This window comes from Aspergillus lentulus, assembly GCF_001445615.1.
Source record: "Aspergillus lentulus DNA, contig: Alt01, strain: IFM 54703, whole genome shotgun sequence".
Classification (NCBI taxonomy): Eukaryota; Fungi; Ascomycota; class Eurotiomycetes; order Eurotiales; family Aspergillaceae; genus Aspergillus; species Aspergillus lentulus.
In genome coordinates, this window is record NW_028322123.1 from 970,622 (window position 1) to 981,506 (window position 10,885).

The 10,885-nt window shown below is 48.0% G+C and overlaps 3 protein-coding genes across 3 annotated transcripts; 2 read left to right on the plus strand and 1 right to left on the minus strand.

Annotated features, from left to right (window-relative positions):
- Positions 1–1,049: 1,049 nt before the first annotated feature.
- On the plus strand, positions 1,050–3,128 carry ALT_0291 (fungal specific transcription factor domain-containing protein; the record flags this gene model as incomplete). The annotated part of the gene is made up of 1 exon (XM_089598960.1): positions 1,050–3,128. One exon carries the CDS (start codon positions 1,050–1,052, stop codon positions 3,126–3,128), a length of 2,079 nt encoding a protein of 692 aa, XP_089456624.1.
- A 574-nt stretch (positions 3,129–3,702) lies between these two features.
- ALT_0292 (Ldh family oxidoreductase) lies at positions 3,703–4,749 on the plus strand (the record flags this gene model as incomplete). The annotated part of the gene is made up of 1 exon (XM_033560301.2): positions 3,703–4,749. One exon carries the CDS (start codon positions 3,703–3,705, stop codon positions 4,747–4,749), a length of 1,047 nt encoding a protein of 348 aa, XP_033416192.2.
- Positions 4,750–4,816: 67 nt separating this feature from the next.
- On the minus strand, positions 4,817–5,626 carry ALT_0293 (SDR family NAD(P)-dependent oxidoreductase; the record flags this gene model as incomplete). Its single annotated transcript, XM_033560302.2, has 1 exon — positions 4,817–5,626. The coding sequence occupies one exon, from the start codon at positions 5,624–5,626 to the stop codon at positions 4,817–4,819; it is 810 nt and encodes a 269-aa protein (XP_033416193.2).
- Positions 5,627–10,885: the final 5,259 nt, after the last annotated feature.

Genomic DNA, 10,885 nt, shown 5'->3' on the forward strand with positions numbered 1-10,885 from the left:
GACTGGGACTAAGTACAGTGTCTGGAGGAGCTATAGATCTTCCTTACCAATCGGAAACCTGAGAAGCTACTCCAGAAAGTAGTTGTACGTCTGATCATTTAGGATGCCTCTCAGACCTTGGGCTGAAAACTGCCCATATTTAAAAAGGCTTTCTTCATATGTAGAAGACTTGCTGACCGCTTCCTGTCATGTATGTAGGCTTTTAGACTAATATACGGATTAATAGAGGGCCAGAGCTGTATCTCAGATATCTAACTTTCAGCCAGTCAAAAATTTGATATGCTCTTCTGGTCCCTATCGTCGGCCATATCCTGGTCTTCAGAGAGGTACATGCGGGCCAGAATGCTCTCATCTCACCTTTCCCTCAGCAGCAGCGGTTCAGTGCCAACTAGGCTTGAACTCACCCAAACTCACACCAAATGCAACTCTAAGAAAATTATACTAAAATAAAATAATCTAGGTAGCTTAACTTGGAAGCCTAGTTAGGTTCTAGGCTGGGCTTAGGCTTAGGAGGGGTATTCTGGGTTTTGCTTAGGTCTAGGTAGAATTATCACATCAGTAGGCATCCAGCGGGTTATTCCGGTCCGTAGACGGATGTGCCCCGCTAGACCTTTTTTCCTTGACTCCGTAAACTTGTTTTTCTTAGTGATATCTTGGGCAACCGCCATTGTGAGGCTGATTAGCGCTGATTATTAGCAAAAATCAGTATACTGTATGTTCTTTGTGACTTTCTTATCTTTGTATTGCCCCTGAGCTTTTCCCTTGATTTACGGAGCAGATGGACTTGCAAAAGAGGGCTCGGAATCGAGCCGCATGCAGGCGTTGTCAGCGACGGAAGATCCGTGTAAGCGAATCCCAAAAGTCGCATTGTTCAATGAGAGCTCATTTTGCATACAGTGTGATGGTAATACTCCCTCCTGCGGTTCCTGCGAAAAGGTGGGCGTTTCCTGCATCAATGATGGAAAGCAGCAAGTCCATCGATCGTCAGTTTTTCTCCATGAGTCGTCCTCTTCAGTCACGCTGATTACCAGAGAAGATACATTTCCAATATGGAAAACCGAATACAATGGCTGGAGGCGATTGTACGAGAGAGATGTTCCGATGTCGACCTACGCCGTGCACCAGAAGTTCATGTACGAGCTGTAGACGGGACAACGCACCCTGGAATCTCTGATGGACCAGTCGAAAGCGAATCCCACCATAGCCAGGCTCCACCAGAGCCTTCGCCGCAGGAGACAAGGACCAACATTGCTGAGGGTGCTCCAACAAATAATGTTCGTTGTGAACAGGCAGCTTCGCAAATCATACCTACGATCAATGCAGTCAATGACGAACCTCAGCAGGCGCACGAGATTGGACTGGTCTCGCTGTCACCTGGGGGAGACCCTCGGTATATTGGTCCCTCCAGCGGTTACTTCTTTGCAAAGCGAATTCTCTCCAGTGCTGGCTGTCGTGGTAAACAGAAAGCCGCACCAGGAGCGGCTTGGGACTCAACGCACCTATCAGTGGAACTGCTGAATACACCAGCCTTACTGCCGCCCCGAAAAGAAAGCGCTATAGAGCTCTCTGCGAAATACTTCCAAACAGTTCATCTTCTTCACCCCTTTTTACACGAGCAATCGCATATGAAACTTATTGACCAAGTCTATGCGTCGGAGGAAGAGAGGCCGTTGGATAACTTCCAAGTTTACATGGTCTTGGCCGTCGCTGCCCTGAATCTATCACGCCAATGCAAGATTCATCTTCCGGTGGAAGGATACTATGCATCTGCATTGAAGTATGCTGATCATGCCTGCAATCATGGTTCCATTACTTCTCTTCAATGCCTATTGCTCCTCATGGTGTATGCTTTGTATAACCCCTCCTGCAATATCAACATCTGGAACCTCAACTATCAATGTCTTGCGAGCGTGATTGACCTCGGCCTTCAACGTGATGTGCGGGCATCTCAGTCCCTCCATATCTCGGTATTCGACCAAGAAATGAGGACCCGTATCTTCTGGGTGGTGTATACCTTTGATCGAACAGTGTGCACTATGATGGGTCGACCGATCGGCATTAGAGATGAAGCTTGCGACATAAGGGTAAGCAAGACCAACTTCCTCCACGTTGAAGTACCAACTAAAGGGAGAATGCAGTTTCCCCTTGCTATATCAGACAGCGATCTCATGAACATCGGTCCTGACCAGCAATACAAGGAATCGCCTTCGCACATGTCGTATTCAATCCATATATTCAGGTTGGCCCAACTGGTATCAGAAACAAAATACGTTATGCACAGCGTCAACCGTGCAGCGCCTGCCTATGCTCTTCCCCCAGTCCGAGATATAGCCAACTGGCAAAAGGATATGATTAAAAATTTGCAAGATTGGCATTCGAGCATACCACAACAAGTGAGCGGCGTCAACTGTAAATTGCCGCTTTTGTGTAAGATCAAGTATCATGACACAATGATCCTACTATTGCGACCCAGTCCCGGAATCCCAAATCCGTCGGACGAAAACCTCGAGCAGTGTTTTCAGCACGCCATCATGCTGCTTCAAGGATATGGGGATTTGTACGGCACAGGACATTTACTATACAGCCGGCTTGTTGTGCATTCAATCTTTCTTGGCACGCTTGCCATGTTGTACTGCATTTGGAGGTTACCACAAACAGCGACAAAGTTCCTGGTGGACGACCTGATATCTAAATTCAACATTGCACAGAACATTCTGAGCAGCATTGGAGAGCACTGGGCTGAGGCTATCCGAGCTCGCGATTGTATTCATGAGTTATCTAGCGTCACCATTCGAAGACTCCTAAAGAGCCAGCCTATGGTCTCTGCTGTTTCCCAGCCAGATCAATCATATCTGGCACAACATGGCGACATCCGGGGTCCTGGATCAGGGTCTCACTCTACACTGCAGTCCGATCAACTTGGCACTAACCAAGGACAGCCTTTCTTAGACGTACAGGCTAGTAACGCAGAGTCCTGGCTTGTCCAACCGCATACAACGTCAGAGGACGGCGTATCCGATTTCTCAAATCTGTTCGATGACCTCTTACAAGGGGATTTCCCAGGTTGGAGCGGGACGTTTGATATTGATGGGCTCATGGGGGAGATATTCAACAGCGCTCCGCACTGAGCCTTCGCTGTAGCAGTAGGTACGGGGGTTCTGGGGTGACTATTGCTTAGTGAGAGCAGGTCGAGACGACCATGGCTCGTTCAATGAAACTGAATATTTGAACTATGTTACCAGTGCGGTACTCTAAACGGTTATCGGCTATTCCCGATGCAGACTTTGGGATGATTAGACCTCGAGTCGCTTGAAGAAAGCAGATGGCATAAGAGGTCGCGACTCCGCGGAAAAGACATGTAGATGATCGATACTCTTACTTCTCCAGCCAAAAACAGACGATTTTCGGGCCTATTTATTCAGTGGTTGAAAGACGGCCTCTCCCCGCCGTCGGAATCCTTCCGATGGGCGGATGGCAGCCCGTTCCGTTGCCGTCTTGGAAAGGCAGTCAACCGCGACAAAGAGACAATACCTTCTCAGCTTAAAAAGCACTACATCCACAAGGGAACGAAAAATTTGTCTGATAATACGTCAAGGTTCCAAAAAAAAAAGGCGAAAGGGACGATTCTTGAAGTTGCAGTTAAGACATAGAGTTCTCATCACTTTCTCTAGATTGCTCGAAACCGTCCGTTCAAAGCAAGAAATGCATCACATCAAACATTCAGACCTCGAAAGCTTCCTCCACAGGGTCCTCGCAGCCAATGGCGTCCCGGACAAGCATGCTTCCATCGTGGCCAACTGTCTCGTCCAAGCCGACCTCTGCGGCGTGGATACGCATGGCGCAAACCGCATCCCCTCATACATGCAACGCATACGCCAGAAAGTCCTAGATCCCTCGGCATCCCCAGAGCTGCAGCAGATCACACCGATTGCGGCGCTGGTGGATGGGAAAAACACTTTCGGGTTTGTCGCGGCCCATCTGGGCATGCAGCGCGCGTGCGAGATGGCGCGAGAATTCGGCATCGGATTAGTCTCCGTCAAGCACTCAAACCATTATGGGATGGCGGCCTGGCTTGTCCAGCAGGCGATTGATGCGGGGATGATGTCGCTTGTTTTCACGAATTCCTCGCCCGCGCTACCGGTTTGGGGCGGGAAGTCGAAACTTATGGGTGTTTCACCAATTGCCTGCGGAGCTCCCGCGGGGAAGGAGAGGTCGTTTATCCTTGATATGGCACCTTCAGTTGCGGCGAGGGGGAAGATCTATAAAGCGCTCCGGCGCGGGGAGAAGATCCCCACGGACTGGGCGCTTGACGCAGAGGGAAAGAGGACGGATGATCCGGCCAAGGCGCTAGAGGGTGTGATGTTGCCGATGGGCGGCCCAAAGGGGTCTGCCCTATCGATTATGATGGATGTGTTTTCTGGCGTTCTTTCGGGGTCGGCATTTGCCGGGCAGGTGACGGGTCCGTATGATCCGTCCAAGCCGGCCGATGTTGGGCACTTCCTGATGGCTATCAAACCTGATTTGTTTATGAGTATGGAGGACTTCAAGGACCGGATGGACTATTTGTATCAGCGGGTTGTTGGCTGCGAGAAGATGGAAGGTGTAAATCGTATTTACTACCCTGGGGAGATTGAGCAGATTACCCGCGAGAAGCGGTTGGAAGAGGGCATTCCTTTTACAGAGTCGGAGATAGAGAATTTGAATCGAGAGGCGGAGCTGGTGGGCGTGGAGGAGTTGAGGTTTGACTAGACAGAGCAAGAAAAGAGAGAGAGAGACTCCGTGATATCAATGACATACTTTATGCAATACTGCAAAGCTATACCCTCCCGGTGGATGAAGTAATTCCCCCATCCACAACCAACTTTTGGCCAGTGATATACCTCGCCTCATCAGACGCCAGAAACAGAACCGCATTAGCAACATCCCAGGCATCCCCCATTCGCCCCATCGGCACCTGCGTATCTCTCTTCCTCATATACTCCTCCTCAGCGCCCCCGGGTGCATACCGCTTCGCAAGCGCTTTCGTATATGGTGTATATATCAAACCCGGCACAACCGTGTTCAACCTCACATTCCTCCCTGCATAAATCACAGCCGACGTCTTCGTAAACTGCATAATGGCCGCCTTCGCTGCCGAATAAGCAACCTGCGGTTTCCCGATGTACCTCATCCCGGCGATACTCGAGACATTCACAATCGAGCCCCCACTCTCTTGCTTTTCCATGATGGGCAGTACAAAATGACATGTCAAGTATACGCCCTTGAGATTGACATCAATTTGCTGATCCCATACTTCCTCGGACATCTCTGCCGGGCACCCGGGCTCCGATCTCCCGACGTTATTGATGAGGATATCGATGCGGCCGTGTTTCTGCATGCAGCTGTCCACCAGCGCCTTGACAGACGCGGCATCAGTAACATCTGTTTCTTGAATGTCGCATGTGCCGCCGTCAGCCTCTATCAGGGCCTTTGTTCGCTCGGCCGCGGACAATGTGCGGTTTCCGCCGAAGATAAGGGCACCGTGTTGCGAAAGTTTCGTGGCGATTGCGGCGCCGATGCCCCAGCCTTCTGGGGCTGTTTGGCCGAGCCCAATAATAACGGCGACTTTACCCGGTAAACTTAACATCGGGGAGGTTGAGAATTAGCGAGTAGAGACGGAAGACTTGGGCCTACGTGTAGCGGATTCACATTTAAATGTTGTATACTGGTCCAAAACTGCCTGTGGTATTGCTGTGGAACTTATCCATATGCTGCGGATTGCTTCCGTCCCGGGGTTATCCGGCGGCTATATCCCGTAAGTTCTCTAGACACTATGCGAAAAATTGTTTTGCGCTATTCCCTGTGATCGTCAGGCCAGTCTCTGTACCAGCTAAGATAGATGTCATGTTTTACTCAGGTTGGCACGGGAATCAGCCGTCAGACACTGACCTACCGTCGTTTGCGTTGAAGAAGTCCGGAGTTTTCCGCACAGATTTGTCCAGGCTCAAGACGGTTATCCAATGCTATAAGATGCCTTTCTAAAAGGTTTCCTCTTTAACAGCCACTATTCACCCGCAAAAGACGCCAACTGGTACATGATTCCACCAATGCCCCGAGAGGGCCAGGAAAATGTAATCAGCCTCCGGGCCCCCAACCCTCTGTCTTCTGCCACCGGCTTCTTTTGGACGGACCGGAATATTTTTGGGAACCAGTGGGTATGCAATTGGCAGTTGGTTTGAAGGAGGAAGGAGTAAAAGCGGCTAACAAAATGGTAGACCCGAAGTATTACTTGGAGTACATGTCCATGGCTGTACTGTTCCAGGAGTCATCGCAGAGTTACCACCCACCTTGCACCTCATCTTCCAGAGTATCATGACTACAGGGATAACCATCGATACCTTGTGACACCATACAAAATTGAAGTTCCTCAAACTGAACGCTTTCAAATGTGGGAGTATCAATTATTATGACATAGAAATGTACTTCCTTGCGTTGCTTAGCCTTAAAGCGGCATTGTTGCTGCTGGATAATTTCTTGTTAAGGAAATCCTCCGTCGCTTCCTGAGCATTTCCCATGATCACTGCTTGTCCCTTTCCAGATTTCCAAAGCCTTTTCATTGACAAGCAAACATTTTTGACTGTACTCTATCTAATCTCGTTTAACGGCATCATTCATCACTGAAAATCGGGAGATGTATCATTTTATATAGAGACCCCTTTTGATCTGTAAGCAAGTAAAATGAGTCCTCCTTCTCATTCTTACCATCACACCCGATAATCCCAACTTTTTGCCAAGTATAAGGAAGTGTATGAGGAGCATGTCTCCTATCCAGAAGGTCTTCCCCCTCAAAATTTGGTACATCTCCCGTGGTTTTAATTAACGGGAACAATGTGCACAGGCAATCATTATCGGAGGCGGTCCAGCTGGACTGGCGGCGGCCATACGACTCAAGGCGTACAATGGGACTGATACGTCGGCCTACGAACTCAGGCCGGAATCAACTACCTTGGGAGGCGCGGTGAATATTCCTTCCAACGGCTTGCGCCTAGTTGATCGACTGGGTCTGTACGAGAAGCTCTGCTCCCGCGGGTCGTAGTATACTCAGATATCTCAAACATGTTCACTGTCCTGCCGACGTCTGTCCTGTCTGATAATAAAGCGGCGGTCTCTCCCGTTCGTCATGCAACATTGACATTGACTCCGGAGGGTCTATTTGGAATAATGCCGTGTAGCGCCTCTGGTGACCGTGTGTACTGGTTCTATTCGCGCGAGGTCCCAATCGCCCTTGGGAGATAGCAACCGCGAATGGTGGGAAGTATTCGGCGAAAGAGAGATTGAGGGTTTCAAGGAAAACCTACTTATCCGCAGCGCGAGTGGCAGCTGGGCGGATCGATTGCGCGAGATCATCCGCAAAACCGAAACTATCAAGTTCTATCCTATATACAAGATGCCCACGGCTGCGACTTTGGCCACGAAGCGCTGCTTGCTCATGGGCGATGCAACCCACGCGATGCAGCCACATGCGGGCCAAGGCACATCGATGGCCTTAGAAGATGTCTTCTTGTTTTCACGGCTGCTAGAAGGTACCTCGAGACCACTGATGGAACTATTCCAGGACTACGAGTCTATTCGCCGGCCCCGGGTTGAGGCTATCGCTCATTTGTCAAGCGAGAACGGAAATCTACGGAAGAACGCGAGTCCTCTGGGGTTCAAGGCAAAAGAGATTGCCCTTGGGGTAGGCTTCTGGCTGTACAAAATGGCGGGGTTGCAGAAATGGAGAATCGGCATGCAGCAGAAAGAGTTCGCCTATGACATTATGGACGAGCCCCTTCCGCCGAGGAATATTGATAATTAACTGCACTTTCAAGTTCCCTCTAACCCGTACGGACATTGGTACGATCCTTCGCATAGATTATATATCATTACTTGGCTTCTACTTTTCCGTGCGTACATCGGATAATCAAAGAAGCATGAGAACATTTACCAAGAACGGTCCGGCCCCATTTCATGCGGTGAGATTGCGGATTTAATGCCTATTGAACAGACTTAAGTCACCTATAGGTGGGTAGCATTCCGCATCAGCTATGTGGACTAGATCGGACTCTAGGTTCTCTCAGATACGGCACCGGAGTCTCCTGCTAGACGGGTGAGAAGAATCGTACATGTGAGTGTATATTAGAATTCTTTCCCTTCAGAGCTGGGTTTTAGGGTGACCAGGGCTACCTAGGCCCAGCGGATGCCCACATTAATTATTTTTTTATGAAGAGTTCTACATGGCACAGAGATCTTACAGATTGAAAATCTGAGGAAGGACCGGAATAGAGTAAGAGTTACTGGACGTTCAAGCTGAAACTGCCACAGTAGATGAAATGTTGCAAAAGAAGGTAACTGTTTATTTTGTCCTATTCTAAAAGGAGACATTATCAATCGAGATCTCCGCTCATCAGCTCTCAAGCGTGAGTACAATACTTCAGCCTGGCAACAGAGCTCTGCAATTTGGCGACCTTCTATCGTCAGTCAAACAGGAGTACATTGTGACTCAGTCGCACTTTCGGTCCACGAAAGTGTAGACGAGTCGTCCCTTTCGGTACCTGCCTTTAGTATCCGACATTACCATGCGATGAACACACTGATGCTGATTGTCGATGATTTCAAACACCCAGACCTTTCAATACTAGTTAGAATCCGATCGCTTGAGATTCCAAGCCCGATAGAGGAGCTTGAACTTGTCTTTCCAGGGTATGTCTTACCTGTTCAAACAACCCGTTTAGGGTCCTGACTTCCAATTACTACCTGGATCCATAGCCCATCTCTTCCGTCCTCATGGGCCCCGTTTGCCTGGGCTTTTTCAACAAGGAACCCGTCGTACGGGATGCAGTCTCCATCAATCTCTGCGCGCAGAAATTTGCGAAATTTGCCAATGTTTGAATCATCGATTTCGGTTTGAGTCCACACACGGTATTGGCTTTGCCACTGACGAATGCTGTTGTGAGCTGCCGATAAATCGGGATTGAACCACGGTTTTCCCGAAGATGTGATCTTCCTGGGGATACTCGAGCCAGTCCATAGAGCGATTTTCAGAAGTCCCGCCCAAATTGACGTTGGTGGGCTGGCTTATAGCAATCTGACTAACCAGACTGTCGGTACTAGGACTGGGGCCTTCGAATTATTCCATTTTAATAGTAACTTCAGTCATCGCAACGGCCTTCCGAACGACGCAATTAATGCCTTGTTTTGACTAAGGTCAGTGAACGAAGAACGTTTTCCCAACTGCGGAAGATACCATTGCAAGTAGCGGATCGGCGTCGGTTGAGAGCTGTTTGTCCTAAATTATGCAACCGCCAGCATTAGTAAAGGGGCTGGTCAAGAGATCTTGGTTGAGACCAGATATAATTAGCACTACCTACCAGCATACATGATTCGGTGAGATTTCGATCGAAATGTCACTGGGAGCAGCCATGTCGATAATGTGCGTTTAAAGAGTGGACGAACCAGTTTTTATCACCAATAAACTAGAAGGGGATTCTGCAATATCCGAATGTTAAGACTAAGTTCATCACCACTCGGTTGGAATACAGCGAACTTATATTTGTTCAATACATGGATGATCTACATGGCCGTAAAAACTGGTCTTGAAAGGAAAGATAGTTACGGCGGGAATAATTCGAGGAGCAGGACGAGAATTTTCACATCGCTGGTCGAATATACCCGGAAAAGACTGACGTTCAGCCCAGTTGAACGGGTTTTGATTTACGGATGATTTCCCATGAGGGAATCTAGCCGAATTGCCAAATTTCAATAACATTCGTTTCAATATTTCACATGCCGAATGTCATCGCCCCGGCTTTTGTTTTAGATGTGACGTTTAAGTATGCTGAGCAGTATGTGCTACAGTGTATAAGCTCCACGTATCATCTTAAAATCAGATTCTACTCTCCTCATGCCGGTGAGAACAGAATCAAGTAGTCATCACTTTTGAAGCCATCTATACAGGTCCTCATCATGGTCCTTGCAGCAAGCCCAGCAATGGTTCTAAACAATGTCAGCAGTTTTCCATGGACATAATAAGTGGTGGGTAAAGTCAAGTCTTACTTCAATCTCCTTTGCATACTACATATGTGAAGCGTTAGTAATCTTTCTATTCTTTTCATAGTAGATTCAAGGTATTTTCTCTTTTTACCCAGCCATCAGGACAGTCAAGCTTTTCAGGGATGCAGGGCCTCCAACATAATTCATTTGGCTCATGGTCTGTCCAAATAACTCTAGCAGTTGCTCCAGATAGACTAGCTGACAAGGCCAGAAAAATAGTAGAGAACTTCATTATGCCAGCTTTGAGAAGAGCGGCTGAAGTAGGAAATAATTGTTAACCAAGAGTTACTGGAGGAAGGAGGCCCGATTCATAGGAGAGGAAGGGCATATTTATATCCAGGTTTCTCCACAGGTCATATTGCTTTGCCAAGGGTCAAGAAGTTAAGAGACTAAGTATTTTACTAGAGAAGTGACACACTGGCGACCTGGCGATATGTAAACTCTACATCTGCTCTAGGAGTCTATGTCTTAGCAGAGTCTATAGCCACTCCCTTTCCCAGGAGCAGAGTCCATGGATATTGATTTTTAAACTTCTACTAGTATATAATGGTACTTAGTTACTTTATAGTATATTAACAGATCGCTTGGACCCTTAATAATTACTAAGATTCTTAAGCTAGCTAAGAAACCACAGCTACTGCCTGAGTTCCTGTATAATTTATAGGGTACTAATATAGAATATAGGGCTGATATCCACCATACTCAATACTCCAGGCTCTTTTATTAAAGGCGCTGTATATCATGTCTATATTATGCAGGAATCAGAATGGTGAGAGGCTTGCTACATATGACTAATTATTATTATGCTGACTACTAT